This window comes from Peromyscus maniculatus, chromosome 17 (genome assembly GCF_049852395.1).
Source record: "Peromyscus maniculatus bairdii isolate BWxNUB_F1_BW_parent chromosome 17, HU_Pman_BW_mat_3.1, whole genome shotgun sequence".
Classification (NCBI taxonomy): Eukaryota; Metazoa; Chordata; class Mammalia; order Rodentia; family Cricetidae; genus Peromyscus; species Peromyscus maniculatus.
In genome coordinates, this window is record NC_134868.1 from 46,539,808 (window position 1) to 46,565,898 (window position 26,091).

At 42.1% G+C, this 26,091-nt stretch overlaps 1 protein-coding gene across 1 annotated transcript; it reads right to left on the reverse strand.

Annotated features, from left to right (window-relative positions):
- Window positions 1-19,532: 19,532 nt before the first annotated feature.
- Thap1 (THAP domain containing 1) lies at window positions 19,533-25,862 on the reverse strand. Its single transcript, XM_006982927.4, has 3 exons — window positions 25,503-25,862; window positions 22,630-22,825; window positions 19,533-21,251 (listed from the first exon to the last, which is right to left on the reverse strand). The coding sequence occupies exons 1-3, from the start codon at window positions 25,571-25,573 to the stop codon at window positions 20,883-20,885; spliced, it is 636 nt and encodes a 211-aa protein (XP_006982989.2). The 5' UTR covers window positions 25,574-25,862; the 3' UTR covers window positions 19,533-20,882.
- Window positions 25,863-26,091: the final 229 nt, after the last annotated feature.

The window sequence follows — 26,091 nt, forward strand, 5'->3', positions numbered from 1 at the left end:
CTCACAGAGTGATGGGCCGGTTTGGATAGAGGCTGGCGTGGGCTCTGAACTCACAGAGTGATGGGCCGGTTTGGGTAGAGGCTGGTGTGGGCTCTGAACTCTCAGAGTGATGGGCTGGTTTGGGTAGAGGCTGGCGTGGGCTCTGAACTCAGAATGCAACCAAATGTGTAGGCTGGAGCCTGGTCTTGTGTGTGCTGAAGTCCACTGTGAAGCCAGCAGGAGGAGCAACCGTCTGCTCTTTAAGACTCAGTGCCATAGGAAGGTTCCCCTGGATGAGGAGCACAGGGTTGGACTTGTGGAGACGGAGGGTCAGTGTGTGACGGGAAGAACTAATGTCATGACAGGCATGAGAGCGTCTAAGGACTGTGGTGATGACATTGACATTTAACGATCAGTGTACAAATTGAAAGTCCTGATATATTGCATAGATGCTCTAAAAATACATACCACAGAAGTGGGTGATATTTGTCATGTCTACACATATGAAGGAAAATACTATTTTAGTACAAAATCACTCCATATCTATGCTAAGCTACATTCTTCCTTTAAAATGTTTATTTATAATAAAGTCACACTTAGAAGCCAATTGAAAGTAGGAAGTATTCATTTGATAAAACACTTTTATTTTGCAACATGGCTGATAGAAAAAGTTAGTTTGTGGAAGCCGGGCATAGTGACACACACTTAATCCCAGCACTCAGGAGGCAGAGGCAGGTAGACCTCTGTGAGTTTGAGGCCAGCCTGGACTATATAGTGAGATCAAATGCAGCCAGAGCTACACAGTGAGACTCTATCTCAGTAAAACAAACAAACAAAAAGTTAGTCCGTGGTGTTTTGTGAGTGTACGTAGAGGCCATGAAGCCATGCCAAATGCCATATTGTGTAATGGTGTATACAGTGAGAGTGTGTCTTTTCAGTATATTCTATTTTGTTCTTTTTCTTACTGACACCTCCTGTAATGATACTTTTTCCCTATTTACTCAGCCTCATCTATTGCCTCAAGAGAAACTCACATTTTTATAGGATATAAAAATGGTTTCAATCCCAAAACAGGGGCTTGAACCGTGTTAACAACAATACATTTTAGACTCAAACACACAGTTCACAAATCCCACAGGCAGTAGTGATTTCAGGTAATTGCATAGGAATAGATTCTTTCCACGTTTAAAATCTTCTTAGACTTTCAGAGAAATCTGAAAAACTTAGAGACAATGAAAAATAAGCACAGCATTTTGAATATTGTTAAAATCTATACCCCAAATATCTGTGTGTTAAGTCTTGGTTCTCGTTGTAGCAATATGAGAAAACTCACAATCAAGAGATCTCAAAAACTCCTACAAAAAACAACAGATTTAACCGGATCGCAATATGGAGAAGCGTATTGCTCCCAGGACCTCAAAAGGTGGGGCCTATGGGATATGATTAATCTACTGACGTCATCACCCTTGGAAGAGATAACTCCAGTTCTCATGGAACTGTAGTCAGTTCCAAAGAGTATGAGCTCTCCCAAACTGTGGGCCTACCTCAGTACCAGAAAAACAAAAAATTAAAGACTGGCTCTGTTCCTGGATCTCTGTCCTAGCATGCTATCTCTTGCACCTGCATCCCTATATTGAGATGCCACCTACCAAGAGGCCCTCACCAGAAGCCAACGCTGTCTGTTCCTACATTTTTGCCCTCCAAATCCTCCCAGATCCTACCCACCCAACTCCATGGCCTTTCTTTTGCTCTTTAAAAAAACAAACCGTTGAAATATTTTAAATTACTTAGAAATCATCAGTCCTCTCAAATGAAACCTTCCCTCATCTCCCACGTTCGTTTTGGCACATGATCACCTGCACACACGTGGGAACTTTGCACATAACTGCATACATGAAGTATGAGTAGTGCTGAAGGATTTGATTTGAGAGGATAATAACAAAGTAACTTTAGCCCGTCTTTTCCTGAGGATATACAGGGAAGCTGGTTGACATTTCAAAATCTCCTAATAAATCATCAGGGCTATAACCAATGAAGAATTGTCAGGTCAAAATCTAGTAGAAATCAATATCTCAAGAGTTAAGTCAACTTTTTTCCCTGAAGTCATTTAGTAACTCAAAAAAAAAATCTCCTAAACAGAGCTAAAATATGATGATCTCACTTGGCAAGAGGGACTTACTAGTGTAGTTTCTGCTAAGCCCAAGAGGAAGAGGTCAATAGCTGCTGCAAACCATGAGCTAACATAACAAAGCTTTACAAGCCCCAAAGAAGGGTAAAATTGAATTGACTTCCATCTATCACCCAAAGTCTGTGACCTGGTAGTCCAGAGACCTTCAAGTCTCGAACTGAGTTAAAACACCTTATTGTATTAATAAATACTTCACAGATATATTAGAAGCATGCCAGGTGAGAATGTGGATGGCGGTAACATCTTTCTAGGTCACTAATCATTTCTACAAATAGCTTTATAATACAAGAATCAAAACAAAATCTAAGATAACAAGTCTCAAAAGGGAACTCAGAGATGTCATATCCAGCAGAAGGAACATACAATGAAAACCAGTGATATAAGATGCAAGGAGTTATAAAAACACAAGCTATGGCAATGAACAAAATATATTGTAGAATTATATAATAACAAGTTAAAAACACAATTGATAGTCTTGGGGATGTTGGTTAAACATAGGATTAAAATTGGGAACCTAGGTCAAAATAAATTATACTGAATGAAACACAGAGATTAAAAACAAATAAATAAAAAAGTCATTCTAAAGGAAAAAAATTAGAAATATTGTTGGAACAGTAAAACACAAGAAACCACCAGACCCATAGATCAAGTCTGTGACATTGCCAATGTTTGAAAAAATAACAGAATCTTCCAGGACTAGAAAAAGAAATCAAAATCCAGACATTAGGGGAGGTTCTTAAATCCTAGATATAATTAATCAATGGAATTCAAATACATACATATTATGGAAAAATATAGCATCCTTTCATATCAAGGAAATCAAATGCCCTGCCAAGAAGACAGTTTTTTTAAATTTTTTTAGAAGTTTGTACATTTATAAAATGAAACATGACCATATCCAACCCCTATTTTCTCCCTCCAGCTCTTCCATATGTCATTCAACATGTCTCCCCGCCAACCTGACATCCTTTTCTTTCTTTTTTTTTTTTTTTAGAAATAATCTATCAGGTACAATTAGTGCTGCCAATATGTGCATGGGTGTGGGGCCATCCACTGGAACATGGGAAATCTATCATATCTCAAAACCACACCTCAGAAAGAGTGATTCTCCCTCCCTCCCCTAACAGCTACCACCTGCCAATAGTATCTAAAGAAGGAGTGGTTCCGGAAGAACACCTCCCAGTCTGTGCCAGATGGCTTGTTTGGTTGGCTTGTTCTTGTGTAGGTCACCACACCTGCCATGGATTCATAAGCGTAATGGCCATGGCATGTCTGGAAGACAGCATTTTACCACACTTAGCCCCACCCTCCAGCTCTTACATCCTTTCCATTCCTCTTTATTGATGTCCCCTGAGTCTTAGTTGGGAGTAGAAGGTGTTGATAAAGATGCCCCATTCGAGACTGAGCATTCAGTCTCTTATTTTCAGCACTTGGAACATGTATGCATCTCTGCATTGACTGCTGCTCACTGTAAAAAGAAACTTCTCAGGCCAAGGTTGAGAGTCGCCCAGATCTATGGCTACAAGTATAAAATTTAGAAGGCAATTTGATAAAATAACAAATGAAAAAAAAAAATAACAATAGCAAGTTCTACCCTAGGGCCTATGGCTTCCCAGCAATGTGCTTTGGACCAGGACTATAGTGCTAGGCATGAAACTCTCTCCAGTGATGCAGGCCTCAAACCCAATCAGAAATCAGTTAGTTATCCCATAATAGTCATGCCACTGTTGCAGTAGCGGAAAAAATCTCACCTAGGAGCTTGGCATTGTAACATGCAAGGTCCAGCACTGAGTAAGACCACTGATGTCTGTTCTCTCCCACGGGCCAATATAGCACTTCCTGTGAAAGCTAGCCATCAGGAAAGAATTTCCATTGTCGGTTTGCCATTGATTTCTCTTTAAGACAGCTCTTTTTTTTTTAAATTACATTCATGATATTCATTAATTACACTCATGATATTAATCACATTTGTGGTATTCATAGATTACATTCGCAATATGTATATATGTAATATATATATATATATATATTTTTTTTAATTTTAAATGCTGAATGTCATTTATTGAAGGAGGGAGGAGGTCTTAAATACAGGCTTACAGCACAATGGGAGAACCCCAGAGGGCAGAAGTTCGCTACTGATGTTTTACAATCTTGCATCTAAGCTGTTAACACCCATTATTCAGGATACACAGACAAGGAACTTCCCTTAAGCATTCAGGAGGGTGGAACCTGGCAGGGAATTAGCATAGGGAGGATAACAAGGTCAAGGTCCGCAAGCAAGGAAACAGATACCCAAAACAGGGGCTAGGGACCTACAGGTCCCCCTTTTATTAAAAAATGAGCTTCTGGGCCGGGCAGTGGTGGTGCACGCCTTTAATCCCAGCACTTGGGAGGCAGAGGCAGGCGGATCTCTGTGAGTTTGAGGCCAGCCTGTGCTACCAAGTGAGTTCCAGGAAAGGCGCAAAGCTACATAGAGAAACCCTGTCTCGAAAAAACAAAACAAAACAAAACAAAACAAAACAAAACAAAAAAAAGCTTCTGACTTGTGTTGCATGGGACGCCTTACCCATCATGGAGACACCTGCCCAGGCCACACAGGTGCTCTGTCTTAGGTTGGTGAGTGCCCCCTAGGCATTACTCATCTCTGAATACTCATTATCATACAGGCTCAATCATGTGTGAGCTGTTAAGTTAACTGCTGCCAAAGATCTCAAAGTGGTGCTGGGCTTGCAATCTGTGTGTTCAACACAGAAAAGACCCACAGAGGTCCTATCTCACCCACAGCCAGTAGGCTAAAGGCAACTGAGCCATTCCCTTCCTTAACGAGCCATATTGTACTTGGAGTCCTTGTAAGATAGTACCCCAAAAGCAACTGGAACTTGAGTTTATAAATTTATAATTTTCAAAGCCAATCAAGATGTATATAACTACTGAATTAAAATTACCATGCCCAATAGAATGGAAGATTAACTAATTGTGGTAGCTACTTTTGTTGCCAGGGTCTCCACTGTGCTAGCTGTAGTAAGCAATTATGAAATGGTAATCCCAGAAACAGTAGCAGCGGTGGCCGCCATTGCTATAACAACAACAGCAGCAGCAACAATGTTAAGACAGCTCTTTAAGGAAATAATGCTATTGCATTCTTAATAAAAAAAATCATACAGGAATGGAGTAATTAACACCTTCCTGGTTCTTAGCTGCTACCATCAGCCTATAACTCTATACCCATGAAACATCTTTTCAAGAATTAAGAGAATGTAAAAACTACATTAAATTACAATTAACAATGTGTTTCCTGGCAGATCTGCATTTAAGGAAAAGGTTTTACTTTTTTATTATTTATTTATTTATTTTGCACTTATTGGGAAAAAAGATCCAAGGTTCAAGAAAAAATAAATAAATAAATAAATAAATAAATAAATAAATAAATAAATAAAGGATTAAATCAGTAGGTAAATTTAATGGAAACAAGCATGAAATTTTGAGTTGCTTTTTCTCTGTTAAATCATGGGAGCATTTACACAGCTGGCAATGTTTCATATTACATACTGCCTCCCACAAATAAGGAAAAGACAAACAATCCAGGGAAATAATGGACAAGATAACTTAATAACCATTCTGTATTGGGGAATCTAAATGGATTATGAACATGAAAAGATGCTTAGTAGTAAGAATTAAAATTGTATTAAAACCATAATAACATACCACCATTACACAAACTATTACCCATAAGAATAGCTAAAATTACAAAGGCTGGTATTTTGAAGTTACATTACTTCCCAATGAGTGCAAAATAAATAAATAAATAATAAAAAGTAAAACCTTTTCCTTAAATGCAGATCTGCCAGGAACCACACTGTTAATTGTAATTTAATGTAGTTTTTACATTCTCTTAATTCTTGAAAAGATGTTTCATGGGTATAGAGTTATATGCTGATGGTAGCAGCTAAGAACCAGGAAGGTGTTAACTACTCCATTTCTTTATGATTTTGTTTTTGTTATTAAGAATGCAATAGCATTATTTCCTTAAAGAGCTGTCTTAAAGAGACATCAATGACACCAGACAACAGCAGTTCCAGGTCTGGTGGAAAGGCAGACTGGTAGAACCATCTGAAACAACTGAAAGCTGTGCGACAAAGAGATACCTAAGCCTTTACTACCTTGGAATCTCATTGCTACATACTGAGATACATATGCAAGCCTCTCTACAACCCCAGTTCTTTTTTAAATAGCAAAAATATGACGGCAATTGACACCAGCATGAGAAGTAGTGAGGAGATTGAGGTATATTCTTAGAATGGAATATTGTAGCATAGAGCAATGAAAGAAACTATGGCCACATCCAAGAGCATGATCTTAAAATGTAATCTTGAAGAGTGTAAGTTTATATTCTACTTATACTCTTAAAAGGTTTTAAACCAGTAAAAACTAAGTTATCCCAAATAAACATGTAATTAGGGTGTCTTAGTTAGGGTTTCCACTATGGGTAAAAGACACCATGACCACAGCAACTCTTAGAAAGGAAAACATTTAATTGGGGCTAGCTTACAGTTTCAGAGGTTTAGTCCATTATCATCATGGTGGCACATGGTGGCATGCAGGCAGACATGGTGCTGGAGAAGGAGCTGAAAGTTCTACATATTACAGCAGGCAACAGGAAGTGAACTGGGACACAGGGTATGTCTTGAGCATATATGGGACCTCAAAGCCCACCCTCACAGTGACACACTTTCTCCAACAAGGCCATACCTACTCCAACAAAGTCAAACCTCTAACAGTGCCACTCCCTATGAGCTTATGGAGACCAATTACATTCAAACTACCACATAGGGCAATCAAGTATTATAAAATATATTGTCAAACGTATAGTCACCTCTGGGCTCTAAAGATGGCGTTGCAGTTGGGGGGCGGGTGTGTTAGTCAAGGTTCTCTAGAGTAACAGAATTTATGGAATTTATTGGAATAACTTCCAGGTTACAGTCCAATTAATCCAACAGTGGCTAGTAGTGAATGAAAAGTCCAAGAGCACAGTCCCATGAGGCTGGGCATCCATGCTGGTCTTCTGTATGTAGATGCTGGAATCCCGAAGAAGTAGGCTCCAATGCCAGTGAAGGAATGGATGTGCTGACAAGGTGAGGGCAAGCAGGTGAAGAACGAGCACACCTCCTTCCCTTGTCCTTATCTAGGCTTCCAGCAGGAGGTGTGGCCCAGATTAAAGGTGTGCCTTCCGGCCTCAAGACTGGGATCACAGGTGTGCTCTCCATTTCTGGATTGTAGTTCATTCCAGACATAGTCAAGTTGACAACCAAGAGTAGCCATCACAGGGGGCTTTGATGTGTCACTGACAGTGGGATAGTTCTCGATTTGAGGGGCAGTTGCATGGATGTTAACTTTCTACCCCGGTTGAAAGTATATTTTATGTCATTTTCTTTTTCTTGAGGACATTTTGTTTTCTTTAGGACAAAAGGTTTTAAATATGGTGCTTAATTTAACTATTCCTTTGTGGTTTTGAAATTCCAACACAAATTATAATACATTTTTCTATGTATCAATTACTCATGTTCAACTCCTGTAAAATTGACACTCAACTTTTGTTCCTATTGTTAGATGTTGGAAAATTTTAATGTGAATGTATTGCTATAACCAATCTATTGGATAGATCATGTATGGTATTACACATGATAGACATCATAAATGAGTTGTGTGTGTGTGTGTGTGTGTTTCTTGTTTTTTCTTTGTTTTGTTATAAATTCTGGTTGGTTTATTTTTATTTGCCTGTTTGTTTTTTTCTAAAGAGAGAGAAAGAAGCAATGAAGTTGGCTTGGTGGGGAAGTGGAGAGAATCTAGGAGGAGCTGACGGAAGTGAAAAACTGTGATCTGAATGTAGTGTATGAAAAAATTTTTTTAAAGATTTATTTATTCATTATGTATACAGTGCTCTGCCTGCATGTGTCCCTGCATGCCAGAAGAGGACACCAGATCTCATTACAAGTGGTTGTGAGCCACCATGTAGTTGCTGAAAATTGAACTCAGGACCTCTGGAAGAGCAATCAGTACTCTTAACCACTGAGCCACCTCGCCAGCCCAGAAAAAAAATTTTTTCAATAAAAAAGAAACCACACAAAAATATTAAATTCTTTTTAAAAGGTAAAAACAAAATGAGTCCATCATGAAATATTGAAAGACCATTTTTGAGTTACCATATATTACAGAACATTATAAAATATTGGGACTAGAAAGATGACTCAACGGTTAAGAGCACTGGCTGCTCTTTTAGAGGACCCAGGCTCAATTCCCAGCACCCACATGGCAGCTCACAACCATCTGTAACTTCAGTTCCAAGGGATCTCACACCTTCACACAAAAATACACGCAGATAAAACATCAATGCACATAAAATAAAAATAAATAAATTATTAAAAAAATGGCTCAAATTTTCAAATGAAAATATGTATTAGCCATAATTAAGTGGACATTGACTGCTCCTGTAACTACAAGTTCCAAGGTGACTGTCTTAGAACGATGTAAGAAAAGGGAACTTAGGGTACTGGGTAATGCTGTCTAGTGATTAATAAATAAAATACTGTCTTTAACTGAGAGATCAAAACAACAGCTTCAACTTATAAAAAAAAATATTAAATATGAAAGAGCCAAGAGTTGTTATCTATGAGCAACTGGCGTGGGTAAAGTGTGCAAAGGGATACATATTTCATAATACGTTTTGTGCTCTTTGATGCACACACACACACACACACACACACACACACACAGTGTACATACATTATTTTCTTCAATGGTGACTTTTTTCTGGACACTATTCTCATCCACACCACCCCTAGCACCTGTTGGCCTCAGTTTCCCTCATAAGTAATCACAACATTCACAAGCATATAAATTTGGTTTTCTTTTTGCATTTCAGGTAGGTGTCTGTGTACACGATTTGCATGTATCCTGATCAGCATTCTTGCGCTTTTCCAGTCTGAGAGCTGAAAGCTTTTGCCAAGGCTATAAGATCTCATTTCTGTTAAACTCTGCTGTGAAAGAGCAAATACACAAACTCTCTAAGACAGATACAGTAAGTATGAAGAACGGTAACAAAGTCAACATCTATGTACCCAATCGTGCACAATGATAATTAAAATTATTCAAGAAAAAAAAGCATCACATTGTCATTGCACTTTGTGGAGTCTAGTTAGCTGGCATTCTAGTTTTGAGACCTGTGTGATATCTATTCACATAGACATTACATAGAGATATAGACCTGCTCCGTTTGATTTAGCTTGTGTGCAGCTAGTTATCTTGACTTACAGGACTGGTAATTTACTTTTATAGAAAAACTATTCAAGAAGAACTATGATTAATTTAGGGTTCCCCATTTTTTTTAAAAAAAAAATGAAGGTTATTTTTTCTCTCCTGAATTACATCAAATTAGGAAGAGATCTGTCATTCAACAATATGGATTGCCTGAGAACTCTGTCAGGATTTAGCGCTCATTAGTGGACAGCATTAGAAATACAAATGGATTCTTGTGATTTAGGAAGAACTCGGGAGAATCCAAGCCCCTAGTGTACATCCACAGCTCCAGAGAAATTTCATTTGGAGAGGGACATTGCTGGGAAAACTGCCCACGAGTATTCCCTTCATTGCAAAAATTAAAATTAAAATTAAAAATTAGCTGCTGTTCTACTCAGGCTTCCCCAAGAAACCTTGAAATCCCTGACTGAGAGAGCTGTAGATGATTGCCTCTGACAGAAGGGAGACTTGAGACAAGTGTATCTCCCAGACAAGGCACAGAAAGTGGTCCCCCATTTCATGGCAGAAAACAGCTTCTCTGATGTCTAGTTCTGAGCTGTTCCTTCCTCTAACATACATATAGCGGAAACATTAGACTCTGGGCCCCAACCATTCCTTGTCACAGCCCAAGTGAAAGACTTGATGGGGTCCAGGGAAGCCAGGGTGTAGTAGAATGTTATTTTAAGATGTTTTACTTTTGTTTATGTTGCATTTGTTTAACTCGGTGAAGCTGTGTTACTGTGCCTGTGTAAAACACCTGATGGTCTAAAAAAGAACTGGCCAATAGCAAGGCAGGAGAAAGGATAGGTGGGGCTGGCCGGCAGAGAGAATATAGAGAGAGGGAGAAATCTAGGAGGAGAGAGCTAGGAGCCAGAGAAGGAGGAGGACTCCAGGGGCCAGCCACCCAGCTACACAGCAAGCCACAGAGTAAGAGTAAGACTTACAGAAGTAAGAGAATGGGAAAAGCCCAGAGGCAAAAGGTAGATGGGATAATTTAAAGTTAAGAAAAGCTGGCTAGAAACTAAGCCAAGCTAAGACTGGGCATTCATAAGCAAGAATAAGCCTCTGTGTGTGATGTATTTGGGAGCTGGGTGGCAGGCCCCCTAAAAAAGAGTAAAAACCCCCAACACCACCAGGGAGCATCATGGGCCATCCTACATCCTGCAGGGCACTGGTATCTCCAGCCCATTGTGAGCCCCAGAAAACCTACAGCAATTGCTGTTCATAACACCTCTGTGGCAGTGGTGTGAGGCAAAAGTAGAGGAAGACAGTAAGACACTGCCTGTCAAGGTCCTTCAGGTGGTCTGCAAACTGGAAGACACATCTCCAAGGCAAGGGCAGCATGCAAGCAAAATCCTCTGCAGTTAGGGTTGCCAAGGAATCAGCTATAGGCCTGATGAAAATAGAGTGGTGCACACACACACACACACACACACACACACACACACACACACACACACACACACACTATAGATATCCTCACTGCCTGGTTCCAGAAAGCCCCATGCCTTCCAAGTCTAAAGTGTTGGTTTACCCCCCAGGGTAAGTGGAGTGCATCAAGTTGAAATGGCCATCCCCTCTTATAACAGGGCCAGCTGTTTTTGTTTGTTTGTTTTCCAGGGGCCAGTTTGCTAAGACCTCTGCCCCATACTACCCCACCATCCTATGGTGACTCATGTCTGACTTCAATCAGACCCTCAGGAAGTAGATCCAGTCTGGTAGCCAATCAGGGTCTTAGTTGGCTACATGAAGGAGTTCTTGCTATTGTCAGTCAAACAGACCCCTGACACAGCAGACAGACCCCTGACACAGCAGAGACCCCTGACACAGCAGACAGACCCCTGACACACAGACAGACCCCTGACACCGCAGACAGACCCCTGACACCGCAACCACAGTTGCTGACCAGATGTCATGAGCCAATCATAAAGTGATTCCTGTACCAGTAAGAGTCTATATATACCTAATCAGTTCGAAGTACACTTAACCACAGCTAGAATTGCCCTAATCTTGCTTAAAAAGAATCTGCAAGCTTCTCTCAGGAGTCACCATTTGCCATTTTGTCAGATGTTTTGACCCCAGCATGCTGGCATTTTTTTTTTTTTTTATTAAACACTCATGTTGATTGAATACGTGAGTGGTGGTCTTTTATGGGACTTTTCACAGACCCTAACTAAACCATTTGAGTTTAATTTGGTGGCCTTTTCCAACAACCACGAAGAGCTCAGCTTCTCCCAAGCAGAGTAGATTCTGTTCAAGCAGTTGGATGAAGACAGGGACTACTGCCATGGATAGTGTTTCAGACAGGTGGAGGAGGACCTGCTAGGTGTAGTGGTTTGAAAGAAAATGGTCCCCAAAGGGAGTGGCACTCTTAGGAGATGGGCCTTGTTAAAGGAAGTGTGTCACTGTGGGGACGGGCTTTGAAGTCTCTTTTGCTCAAGATTCCCTCCGTGTGATAGTCAACTTCCTGGGGCCTGAAAGATGTAGGACTCTCAGCTACTTTCTGCCTGCACACTGTCATTCTCCCACCATGATAATAGACTAGACCTCTGAAACAGTAAGCACAACATCCCAATTAAAAGTTTTCCCTTTATTAGAGTTGTCGTGGTCATGGTGTCTTTTCACAGCAATAGGAGCCTTAACTAAGACATATGGTGTCCCAAGAACAGGCCAGATATCACCTCCCACTATCAGCAGATCATGCTCCTCTGGACTTAGAAGAATTATCAACATCTCAAAGACCCATAGGTCTTGGGTAAAGCACTCTTGTGCCTACAGTGGCAACTGTACAGGTATATAAACCAACACTTCTTGAAACATTATTTCATGGTGAATATCTACTTAATTCACCAACTCCAGACAACTGGACATTGTGGGCCAGAAACCAATCTTCTTCTTGAAGAACTCTCCAGGTCAACTGCCCTGACCATAGGACCAGGGGAGAGGTGGGGCTGGAGGGAGGGGCAGAGCTATACCTTTTATTCTGGTTTGTCTGCCCTCTATGATGGTTGCTCTGTCATGTCCCAGGATGCCACACAGAAAAGAAGGAATAAATAGAGAAAATCTAACAAGTAAGGGGCTGGAGAGATGACTCAGAGATTAAGAGCATGGTCTACGCTTCCAGACTGTAGACAAGGCACCGTGAAACCACCAAAACAGACCACTCCATGGGTGAAAAGAACAGTTAACGGTGGGGTCAACCTGTCTGGCTGCCTCATAGAGAACAGCAGAAAAGGCCTTGCCAGTTTTTTGGGGGGAGGGTGGTTAAAGGATACATGCAGGCAGAATACTGTATACATAATAAATAAATAAATAAATAAATAAATAAATAAATAAATAAATAAATAAATAAATCTTTAAAAAAAAAAAAAAAGAACCCTTCTGAAAAGAACTATGTTACAACCGGGTCACTAAAAGATTCCCAAACAATTAAAGTGTAAACAGTTTCTGGAAAGAAAGACGACCCCAGGGCAGACAGATTTGGAAAGGCCAACCTGGGTCTCATCCCCTGGCCCAGCAAAGCTGGAAGGGAGTCAATATTGCACCCTAAGATCAAGGTGAGACATCCGGCCTCTACCAGAAACCATCATATGTGCTCATATGTTGGTTCAAATGTTTGCTCCAGGATAGTATCAGGGACCTGGGTGCTCCCCACGGATGAACAGGCAGACGGAATCGGGGAGGTAAGGCCCTCACCGAAGGTTGCAGAAGTCCACAGCATGCACATCTTGCATGACTAATGAACCAGGATTTCTCGGACTTCTTTGTGGAAATAATGGGTTCTGGAGCTTACTGAACACTTCTTAGTGCAAGGGAATCCCAGGCTTACCTTTGATCATCCCCCCCCCCCCCGCAAATGTCTCTAGCAAAATGAAATTTCTAAAGGCATAAACAAGTGATTTTTTTATGAAAATGAAAATTATTTTTCTTTTTTATTTTTTTATTTTTCTTTATTAAGAAATTTTCTACTCATTCCACATGCTATCCACAGACCCTCCCTCCTTTCTCCTCCCTCCCCCAGCCCTCTTTCCCAAGCCACCCCGCATCCCCACATCCCCCAAATCTTGAAGTCTCCCATGGGGAGTCAGCAGAGCCCAGCACACTGAGTCTAGGCAGATCCAAGCCCCTTCCCACTGCATCAAGGCTGTGCAAGGTGTCATACCACAGGCACCAGGGTCCAGAAGCCTGCCCATAGACCAGGGATAGATCCCAATCCCCCTGCCTGGGTGCCCCACAAACAGTTTGAGCCAAACAACCATCTTGCGTATCCAGAGGACTTAGTCCAGTCCCATGGGGGCTCCACAGCCGCCAGTCCACAGTTCATGGGCTTCCACTAGTATGGCCGGTCATCTCTTCACGTTCTCCCATCATGATCTCGACATCCCTCGCCTGCAGTATCTCTCCTCTCTCAGCATGGTGCCTGGCCATGGATCTCTGTATCTGCCTCCATCTGTCACTGGACAAAGACTCTATGATGACAGCTAGGTTAGAAAATTATTATTTTTCAAAAGTAGTGTAACCAAATGGGAGGATCCCTGGGTTGTCGCATAGGAAATCATAGTTTTTAAGAGCTGGAGACAATTCTTACCAAACACACAAAAGGTTTTCAGTTTTTGGAAACGTGAACCTATGAGGAAACCACTATGTTCTAAACCATCAGAACTTGCACTCTAATTCTTATATTCTTGGGTCATAGGAAATGTCACTTCTGAAAATGTGATAGCTGTAAACAAGTGTGTTTTTCTTTTATCGATGTTTTCTTATTTCTTTTATTAGGATAAGCAAGTTTCAGTGCCGTCACAATATGTAAAATCTTTTGTGTCATTAATCAAAACTGTGTTGGCTTGTGTGGAGAAGGTGAGATTGACAAGGCAGGACTCCAGCAAATGCTTCCTTTCTTCCCCGACAGATCTGTGCTTTGTTGAACCCTGCGGATTCCTGAGCATTCTCATTATCAGCCAGCAGAGGACAGCAGGAGACCATAAATGAAATCATCCAGGTCTTGTCAGCTTTGCTGAGCCCAGCAACTGACATTCCTCCTTTGCCCAAATCCTAACATCCAGCACTTCTGAAATTGGAGATCAGAGCTCGTCCACTTACTCATTCACTAATTAACAGTAGGTGCAGGCAGCACAACAAAGACCAAGATGACCGCCAAACACTGTTGTAGCCAGTGGTGCCCAACCCACTCCACTATTTCAGGAGACAGGCAGCGCACAGGAAGTCTGGAAGCAACATTCCTTCCCTCTGGTTGCGTTTTGTTTCTCTTCCTAATTCTTTACGTAACCATCTCTGTCCTCCTGGGCTCTTTCAGGCCCTGACTGTATTTAGTGATGGACTGGTTAGTTTTCAAGCATTTTGAGGCTGAGTACTTGAACTTGACAAGTTCTTTGGCTTCTGTAAATCTCTTCCTTCTCTCCAGTAATGGGCAGCATCTGGCCCTAATTGTGTGCCCACTCCCAATTCATAGAAGTACCAATCCCCAGCCTGTAACAGTGCAGGATTAAGACGATGATTAAGTTAAAATGCCACCTGTAGTGTGGGACCCTGATCCAAATGGACTGGTGTCCTTGCAAAAAGAAATCAGGGCTCACAGAGGAAAAAACAAAGATGTGTTGAAGTTAAAAGTAACTGATCCTGGCCTTGTGATGCCCAGACCAGTTGAAAAATAAAAACCTTTTTTCTAAATCTAAAACCTTTGTTTTTTAAACTTTTTTTGGAATTTAAAAGCATTTCTTGGATTTTTTTTTGCTCATGGTACTTGTAGTACAAGCAACCAGAGAAAGAAACACGATTTTGTATCAACTATCTATTTTTGCATAAATCCTTCAAGATCTTTGTGGATAAAAGAACAAGAAGTTATTGCTGTGTGTATTTGTTGGGTTACTGTCTGAAGCCACAGAGGAAGATTCCACAACTCCTTATCTTTTATCACTCTAGAGCCAGCACCATGTAGAGAATATTTCCATGTTGGGATGGACCCTGGCTCCCTTAAACCACATTAGCAGCATCTATGGTTGAAGTTGCCCACCAGGAGAAAAAAATTATGCTCTCTTTCACAAGTTGAAAGCTTATCTGGGTGGGGTCTTGCCTTGAGGGTACCCTTCCCTTTTCATCTATTCTAATGCAGGTAACACCTCTTCTTAATGGCACTAATCTCCTTAACAATTACACTCTCTTCCAACACAGGCCTTCATTGTAACATTAAGCTTGTTGTGTCCTTTTTCTCCCCAAACTGTACATTTTGTATTTCTTTCACCCCATTTATGCTTTTCAATGTAGACCTGCATAATAGTTACTACTACTAACCACATGATAGAGTTATCATTCAGCTGTTTTAAAGTCTCCTCTGCCAAAATCCATTATTTTTTTTTAAAAATCCATTACTTTTAAATATAGCCTCAAGAAACTTCTTAGGATATGATTAGAAAGCAACCACATTTTTGCCAAAATATCACACAAAGGGTCTCTAGCCCAGTTGCTGAAATAATCTCTTGAGCTGGGCCTCCACAGTATGCACACTTCTCAACACTACTGTCTTACAAAGTCCTACTACAAACATTTAATTGGGGTGGCTCACTTACACTTCAGAAGTTCAGTCTGTTATCATTATGGTGGGGCATGGTGACGTGCGGGCAGGCATGGTGCTGGAGAAGTAGCTAAGAGTCATACATCTTTCAGGCAACAGGAAGTTGACTGTGGCACTGGGTAGTAACCTGAGCATAGGAAACCTCAAAGCCCACCCCCACAGTGACACATTTCCTCCAACAAGGCCATACCCACTTCAACAAAGCCACACCTCCTAATAGTGCCACTCTCTATGAGATTATGGGGGCCAATTATATTCAAACTACCACATTCCACTCCCTGGCTCCCTTAAGCTTATAACAATATTATAATGCAAAATGCATTTAGTCCAGCTGCAAAAGTCTCCATAGTCTATCACAGTTTCAACAATGTTTAAAAGGCTAAAGTTCAATGTTTATTCTTCTGAGATTCATGCACTCTCTTAACTGTAATCCCCTGTAACATAAAAAATTAAAAAGAAAACCAATCCAACATATAATAGCACAGCATATACATTAGAATACATATACATAGGGGAGGGAGCACAGTGAGGAAATACTGAACCAAAGCAAGACTGAAAACCAGCTGGGCAAACTCCAAACTCTGCATCTCCATGTCTAATGTCAAAATGCTTTTCAGATCTCCAACTCTATTCAGCTTTGTTGACTGCAACATACTTCTTTCTCTTGGGGCTGGTTCAACTCGGTTAGCAGCATTTCTTGGCAGGTATCCCATGGCTCTGGCATCTCTAACATCTTGGGTTCTCCAAGGCAATCCAGGATTCAACTTCACAGCTTCACACAAGGCCTCTTCTGGGCCTTCACTCAGGGACACCCCTGACACATGCCTGGCCTCAGTGGCTTTCATTAGTCTGAGGCAAATTCCATAGCCCCTTTCTTCTATCCTTGACTCTAAAGCCAGAACCTCACAGCCAAAGCTGCCAGGCTCTGCTGCTTGCTGGGGCTGGAACATGGCCCCCTCATTCAATTTACACCTTCAACTTTCTGATTTGGATGGTTTCCTTCACTAAGCTTGGCTGTCCTGAAACTGGATCTGTAGACCAAGCTGGCCTTGACCTCAGAGATCTTTCAATTACATCTTCACAAGCTTTCTGTTTTCGACGATGTCCTTCAGTGCCTAAGCTTGGCTGTTCTGGGACTTTCTCTGTAGACCAGGCTGGCCTCTAACTCAGAGATCCGCCACTTCTGCCTCCCCAGTGCTAGGATTAAAAGTGCACACCGCCACACCTGACTCTAAGCTTTTAATTCCTTTTCACAAATCAGAAACTTAGCTGGGTGGGATCTTGTCCTGAGATCACCACTCCCTTTATTCCATTTCTTAGTCTGTTTATCTCTTCAAACACAGGACTTAGCTCCATTCCACTTCCTGGTACTCCTTTTCTCTTCAACTTTTACATTTTGTATTTTTCCTTTATCAGCTTGTTCCTTTTCGTTTCAAATCTTCATTAGAGTTAACACTAATGAGAAAATGACAGAGTCTATGCTAGGCTGTTGTGAGATTTCCTCTGCCAGCAGAATTCATCCAAAACTCTTCACTTTAGCCTCAGGCAGACTCTTCGGACAAGGGCAAAAGGCAGCCACGTCCTTCACTAAAATATCACAAGAATGATCTCTAGGCAACATGTTAAAATTCCTCTCTGAAACCTCAAGCCAGCTCCTGACATTGCAAACCATTATCAGCACCGTTGTCTAACATGCTCCTCCTAGTAGACCCCATTAAACAGTGCTTAAAGCATTCCACTACTTTCCTAGCCCAAAGTACCAAAGTCCATTTTACTCCAAACAAAAGTATGGTCAGGCCTATCACAGCAATCCCCCAGTCCCTGGTACCAACTTCTTAGTCTGGGTTTTTATTGCTGTCAGGAGACACCATGACCATTGCAACTCTTATTAAAACAAACAAAAAACCATTTAATTTGGGGGGGGGGCTCGCTTACAGTTTCAGAGTTTCAGTCCATTATCATCATGATGGGGAGCGTGGTGTCATGTAGATGTGGTGCTGGAGCTGAGGATGCTACAGCTTGCAGGTAACAGGAAGTCAACTGACAGTCACACTGAGGGAAGCTTGAACAAAAGAGGCCTCAAAGCCCACCCCCACAGTGACACACTTTCTCCAAGGCCGCACCCCCCAATAGTGCTACTCCCTTTGGGAGACATTTTCTTTCAAACCATCACAAGCCAAGTTCTCAGTTCTTGCTCGAACCCACCTACCTGATGTGCCAAAAGTATCTGAAAAGTATCTTGATTTGTGGCTTTGTTATGTTGCTACAAAGTTTATGAAAATTGCTACCTCACCATTAAATAGTATTTGGAGAGATCTAAATCTATGTTCCTGGGCTGCCTTTACTCAAATTTAGCTTGTTGTTGTTAGAGCTGTTTCTTTTGCTTACCACGAAGCTGGGTTCCGTGAGTACCCAGTGAAGACTCCCATCCCTTAGTTGATTCTAAAGAAAGTTAATATACTATGTAAATAACCCAATTATTTTACACTTTTAAACTTCTGATCCACATGGAGCCTAGTGATATACACTTGTAACCCCAGCATTTGGCAAGTTGAGACAAGATTGCTACAAGTTCAATGAGAGCCAAGGGTACCTAATTCAAAGCCAGGCAGAGATAAAAAGCCAAACTGTGTCTCAAAAATAGGCGATGGGGGTGGGGCGTATGGGTCAGACATGGTGGCATGATAATGCCTCTAAATCCCAGCACTCGGGAGGCAGAGGTAGGCGGATCAACCTGGTCTGCACAGTGAGGCCAGAGAGGGCATCAGATCACCAGTTACAGGAAGGAGGCTATGAGCTGCCATGTGGTTGCTGGGAACCCAACTTAGGGCTTCAGAAACATTTTTAGGTGTTCTTAACCACTGAGACATCTCTCCAGCCATATAAAATAGATCTTTAAAAAATTACTAATAGGGTAGCCGGGCAGTGGTGGCATACGCCTTTAGTCCCAGCACTCGGGAGGCAGAGCCAGGCAGATCTCTGTGAGTTCAAAGCCAGCCTGGTCTCCAAAGCGAGTTCCAGGAAAGGTGCAAATCTGCACAGAGAAACCGTCTCGAAAACTAAAAAAAAAAAAAAAAAAAAAAAAATTACTAACAGGGGGTCAGGCTTGGTGGTACATGCCTTAAATCCTAGCACTCAATAAACACAAGCAGGTAGCTCTCTGTAAGTTTGAGGCCAGCCTGGTCTACATGGTGAGTTCCAGGATAGCCAGAGCTACATAGTGAGACCCTGTCTCAAAAAAAAAACAAAAAAAAACAAAAACAAATAATAATAAGAAAAAGAATAGAATAGAGAATAGAGAGATTCTGATATAGCTTGGGGGTAGTGTTTGCCTAGCACACACACACACACACACACACACACACACACACACACAAAAAAAAAAAAAAGATGTTTATAAAACTACTCAAATTCCATGAATTAGAAATGCTACCCATCTCAGCATGGCAGTACATCGGAAAGAAAAGGCAGATCCACAAATGATACTTGAATATCATATCTTTAATACTGTCTTAAAAGGTCTGCTACTCCTCAACTACAGTGTACTCTGAAATATAAAATATGCTTCTCCTAAACCTAAATAGAGAATTATTTTATCAATATTTGTCTACTCAGAACATCTTTTCATTTCAAATTTATGTAAGCTTTCTCACAAAGTCAGAACACAATCCACAGTATGAACAGAAACTGCAATATTTAAGTCTCAACACTTTTGGACATAAACACAGCACATTACTTTTGAACATAAGTCACTTGAAGTAAATTAGATATAATTTCTAACTTTAGTGAAAAAAATAATTTTTATGCAATGGCTTGACCAAAATCGAACAGGTTAAGGGAAAAGTTACCATATTCTGATACAAACCAAACTCTATGTTAGAAGTTTGAATGTTAGAAGTTTGAATGCAGATTAACTACAGCTGTAGAATTTGATGCCTTTAGGTAGGGGATAATGAGAGCACATGAGGAACCAGGTCCCAATTTCATTTTCTGAAAGTGTGCACACGTGCCACAGTACACATGTGTCGGCCTGAAGACAACCCTGTGGAGTTGGTTCTCTCCACCTTTCCGTGGGTCCAGGGGTGAGACTCAGGTGGCCAGGCTTGCAAGATAAGCACTGCCCCCAGGGGGGCAGCTCAGCAGTCCAGCTTCCACTTCACTGCTAACAATACCTCTCTTGGAGGCCTTCATTCCCCAGGACACACCTCCAAGTTTATAAAGCTATGGACAAAAGGACCTACTTTAAAATCCACTTTACGAAGTTAGTGATTAAATATGGAATGACTCTTCTGAAGACAGCAAAATAGTTTTCCTCAAATATTGACTTGACATTTCATTTTTGACAAGTGATTGAGAAAAATAAATGAAGCTCTGACTATAAATACAAATGTGTATGTACATCTCTATATTCTGAGAGGCTGTCCTATGATCTCACTTACACTTCTGATTTAAATAAGTTCTCTCAATAAAGGACATTAATTTTAACTTTGAAACTTAAATCATCTTTACTGAACCATTATCCTCTCTACTTTTCATTTTTACATTATTTCTATAAATACTCAAATGAAAAACAATCCACCATCTTGAAAACAATATACAACATCATACTGGTGGTCTAAGGTTTTTTTTTTTTTAAATATTTTGTTAAAATGTAAAAACTCTGAAATTACAAACAAAAAAATTACAATTTTACAGTATATAACTACTTTATTTTAAAAAAATATTCTGATTTTTTTTTTTATACAAGTAGTCAAGTGCTAGTTTTTCAAATGAACTCCTGTGTGTAGGTTAAAGCGGGCATGTAGTCTTGTCCCACTAAGACATCTCATGTTTTCACGCTGGTACTTCAACAATTTCGTAGTAGTCATGTGGGAGAACTACATAGCCCCTCTCGGACGCATCATCCTTCTCTCTCTGGAAATGCACAACCTCCTTGAGCTTTTCCAGCTGTCTCTCCTGCCTCCGGCATCGCTGCTGGGCAGTCTTGAGTTTCTTCCTGAGCTTTTCCACCTGCTGCTCCAGCTGGTGAATCCTCTTCCTCTGGTGCATCGTGTCCTCCACAGTGTAATTGTGGTCACAGAACACCGAGAGATTATCGGGCGTCTGGAGAGGAGGCATTAGCAGCCCGATAGCGGCGTCAACCTGGGAAGTGGGGGGTGAAGGAGGAGAGGGAAGCTGTTCTTGGGGTTCCAGATCTTCCTTCTAAAACAGCAATACACAAGCTTATGTGAGTTTAGTAATGAAATAATGGCCTCACAATACCTGTACAGTTTTAGCATTAGACTTTTTTGTCACTCCATGGTACCAAAAAATTCCAAAATGAGAAAACAGATTATCTTGGAGGTGATTTTACAATACTGGCATGGAATCCAGGGCGCCAGGACCTCAAAGCTTTTTATCACTAAAACTATATCTTCCAGGCTAAAAATTTCAACATTAGGTTTTGGCTTGTTTGGGGATTTTTAAAAAACAGGGTCCTGCTGTGTAGCCTAGGCTGGACTCACACTTGAGCTCCTCCTGCTTCTACCTCCCAAGTTCTAGGAAAACAAGGATATGTAACTCTGTCTGGCATCAGTTTGCGGTGGGGTTTGCTTTTCTGTTTTTGTTTTGGGGTGGTGGTGGTGGTGGCCCTTACTGTATAATCCAGGCTGGCCTGGAACTTACTATGTTTGTACCATGCTAGCTTCAAACCTGTGGCAATCCTCATCGGCTGTCCTCCCCAGTGCTCGGATTGCAGGTGTGTGCCACCACAGGGCATTTTCAGTCCTAATGCCACTTTTCTATTTCAAGTCTAAGTGGGATTTGTGAAATGGATAAAGTGATTTAGTTAGATATAAGTAAATACTAAACACCTAAAACAGGAGAAAAACCATTTGAAAATAAACTGTCACTAGGAATGAAAAACAAAACTTATCAACATGTAAATAAAGAAATAGAACTATCTTTAACTTACAAAACTAGACTGAGTTCTTAGTGTGAGATATCCAATACACAGAACTCTATGTTTTTAAAAAGTGCATTACTGTCAATAGTGGTTATTTTTATGTTTTCTTTAAAAAGATTTCTTTTTAATCATGTGCACATATATGTGTGTGTCTGTGTGAGTGTCTGCTGTGGGGCTGGAAGTGGAGGTGCATGAGGAGGCCAGAGACATTAGATCTCCTGGAGCTGGAGTTCCACCAATCAGGGTGCTGGGAATCACACTCAGGTCCTCTGGAGGAGGAATGCACACTCTTAACCACTGAGCCAACAGCGGATACTGTCAAACAATGGGTTTCAAACACACTTGTTTTCTTAACCCTTCCAATGTTTCCCAAGTTTCCACCATGAACACATTAGTTCAATAAATGTTATCGTGTACAGCCGAAAACCAGTGCTTAGGATCCTAGATTTGGGGAGGCAGAGGCATGAGGATGGGGGGTTCCAATTCAGCCTCAGCTATACAAAGCTCAAACCAGCCTGGGCTATGAAAGCCCCTGCCTCACACAAGAGAGATATGAGGGGAAGAGAAGAGAGGGGAGGAAGAAATCAACAATAAGAAAGGGCAAGAAAAACAGCCCAACATTTAAAACCGAATTACCTTGTCATGTGGCTCGGTACAAAGAAATATGGTGGGTACAGCATTCTCCTTCAGCAGCTTGTTGTTGCACTCTCTCTTAAAGCAGTCTGGAGTAAAGTGCTCTGAACAAATACTGCTGTACTTAGTGGGCTTGAAGTTTTTTCTTCTAACAGCTGCCTCCCACTGTTTACAAAGACTGGGACGAGTCAGAGGAAACCTAAGAAGACACAATTCAGTTCTCTGACTTTAAGAAAATAAGTAAAGAGCACCCACATGCTCCTGCTTATCAGCTTCTGTTGCTGTTAACGCACTAAGGAGAATCTGACTGAAGATTAGTTCCAGTTACTTATCTCACCGATTAAGGTTTATCTTTTCATAATGAAGACACCAACAGTTCAAGTAAAATAGACAGTATGCAATACAATTCTACTCATCTTTTACTAGTACTTTGGTGTTTTATAGAAAAACAAAAGTTGTACATATGTCTGTGTCCTGAGATACACTTCTAGCTCTTCCTGAATCAGCCCAATATAAATAGACTAAATCCTGACTGCCTGAATTATAGACAAATGATAAAGAAATAAAGGACGTATTTTATCTCACTGCTTAACTCAGCCTAGGTAATGGGGACCCTTTATATGTATTGTCACTATGCTTTTCCATGTCAAAGGCTTGGTGGTATGCTGGAGGGACTGGAAAAAGCAGAAGAATGTTTCAATTTAGGCTCCACAGTTTTTCTAACACATAAGGTCTGCCAGACCCTGACCAAGTTTTTTCACGAAGACCTAACTGTCGTGGAATATTATTTTAAGGTGTGTTACTTTTGTTTATGTTGAATTTGTTTAACTCTGTGAAGCTGTGTTACTGTGCCTGCCTCGACACATGATGGTCTAATAAAGAGCTGAACCGACAATTAGCGAGGCAGGAGGGGGCTGGCAGGCAGAGAGAATTAACCTAAGGAAAAATCTGGGAAGAGGGAGATCTAGGAGCGAGAGAAGGAGGAGGACTCCAGAGGCCAGCTACACAGCAAGCCATGGAGTAAGAGTAAGATTTACAGAAGTAAGAGAACGGGAAAAGCCCAGAGGCAAAAGGTAGTCGGGATAATTTAAGAAAGCTGGCAAAAAACAAGTCAAGCTAAGGCCAGACATTCATAATTAAGAATAAGCCTCTGTATGTGTGATTTATTTGGGAGCTGGGTGGTGGACCCCAAAAAGAGCAAAACCAACCAACACCACCTAACCAATCTTCATGTTAGTGCTTATTCTTTGCACATATTTTTGCACTGCCACTATATACAATCTGGAAAAAACAAACAACAACAAAACCGTAGTCCTAGAAAGAAGTACAAACCAGTAGGGACTTCTTATAAATCTTAGTATCTAGTCTCCTAGCCTAGGAGCACAAATTCTAGCTCTGTCAAGATCTCTGCCATTTACTGTTCTTTTAGATAATGGATAAGATGCATGTTAGTCCTTCTGTTTTTTCAACATCCAGCAACTGAAATAATATCTTTGGTGGGTGTCATCTTTAACCGTTCTCCAACTTTTTGTTTTGTTTTTCCTTCCTTTTTTTTTTTTCTTCAAGACAGGGTTTCTCTGTGTAGCTTTGTGCCTTTCTTGGATCTCACTCTGTAGACCAGGCTGGCCTGGAACTCACAGAGACCTGCCTGCCTCTGCCTCCCAAGTGCTGGGATTAAAGGCGTGCCCCGCACTGTTCAACTTTTAAGATTTCCCCCTGCCACCCTAACAGAAGCATAGGGAAGGGAAGGGGCAAGTTGAACACATGTCCCTGTCACCATTTCCTATTCTATTCCTACAGTTTGAAGATATATGATATTTCAGAAATTCTAATCAACCAAAAAGTAGGTCTAGGAAATATTCTATCCTTTTCCCAGAGAGTAATATCAGCACACGAATCTCAACTTTCTATCAAACATTTTTTTTTATTAAACACAAACAGTCCCCCTCCAAAAAAACCTGAAAGAACATTTTGAAATTTGCTTCTGTAATTGCTTTGCTGTAGGTAACTTGTATAACTTACCAGTGAATCTGATCTCTTAGTTTCCTGCATACACTCAGGAATTCTTTCAAAAAACCTAATGTAAAACTTGTAACAATGAATTTGGCTGCTTATCACATTTTGTGGACCATTCTCAGTGTTAATAATTATCATTAGTAACGTTAAATCTGCAGCGTTCTTATACTTTCAAGAAAGTATTTTTCACCCTGGGATTCTTGTTTGCGGTACCTACCGCCCTGACAGCGGCGGGAAAGGCTGGCATTAGCTCCTTTACTACGGGGCATCTGAATCAAGTGTTCGTTATCGTCCTCGTTACCATCGCTGTGTGTTGGAAGACTTGAGGTTCATCTTAGCAAGAGATCTGTAACCCAGAGACGCTTCAAGGTTGCTTCCTTGAAACTGGGTCTAAAAAGTCCCTCCCTGACACTCTAGTCGGATGTCAACACTGAAATGCCGTGCTTCCCTCCTACCGACAACAGCGAGGTCAGGAAAACTGTCCTCCTGAGCGTTTCGATTTCAGGTGGATGATCCCCGTGGACCGACCATTCATTTCCCCCGGCGCGGCTCGGGACGAAATCGGAAGGGGCTGCGAGGGGCCTCTAGGCGGCGCTCGCACGCCGGAAACCCTCCGCGAGCGGACGGCGCGCACGCTCGGAGCCCCCAGCGGAGCCGGCGCGCACCGGCGGCCGCGCAGCCATGGGTCCCCGCCCCCGCCGGCCGCCCGCCCGCCCGAGCCAGAGCCGGAGCCCGAGCCCGCCGGCCGCCCCGCCTTCCCCAGGTCTCGCGCGGACGCGCGCCGAGCTCCGCCTCCGCCTCCGCCCGCCCGCCCGAGCTCGCGCCCCTGGCCCCGGCCGCGGAGCACGCCAGTTACCTACTTGTGGAAAGAGACGGGCTTGTCCTTATCGTACCGGTTCTTGCAGCCGTAGGCGGAACAGGACTGCACCATCCTTCCGGCCCTCCACACTTCCCTTCTGCCCGGGAAGCAGGTGGAGGGGGCGGGGAGGGAAGGGGAACGGGGGCTCTCGGGGCCCGCCGCGCTCGGCTGCGACACGCTCGCTGCTTTCGGTGGCTCTGGTCAGCAGTCCCCGGGGCGATGGCCTCCCCCGCCGGGGGGTGACGGCCCTGTCCCGTGGTGGTGTTTGCTTTAGCAGAAAGACCACAGCGCTCGCCCGTCTCCCATCTTCAAGATGGCGGAGGCAGCTTCAACCTCACCTCTCGCGAGGCGTGCGCTCGTGGTCTCTGATTAGCCGAAGGTAACGTTCCCGGGGAAGCCGACCATTGGCTGAGGCCAGGCCGGGCTCTGGGGCGTGGCCACCGGTGCGGAAGTGGGCGGGCCCGCCGCGCTTCGGCCGGAAGGAAGGGCGTTTGTTGGGGGAGCCGTGCTTGAAAAGCTGGTGGGGTGGTGGTCGCTGTGGTTCATGCGTCCGTCGTTTTTCTGCGGCGACTTGAGAAGGAACGGCCTGA

Coding starts and splice junctions, on each gene's coding strand:
- Thap1 (XM_006982927.4), bottom strand. CDS start 25,573: ATGGTGCAGTCCTGTTCCGCCTACGGCTGCAAGAACCGGTACGATAAG. Junction 22,826..25,502: donor AAGCCCGTCTCTTTCCACAA/GTAGGTAACTGG, acceptor GTGTCTTCTTAG/GTTTCCTCTGACTCGTCCCA. Junction 21,252..22,629: donor GTACCGAGCCACATGACAAG/GTAATTCGGTTT, acceptor TTGCTGTTTTAG/AAGGAAGATCTGGAACCCCA.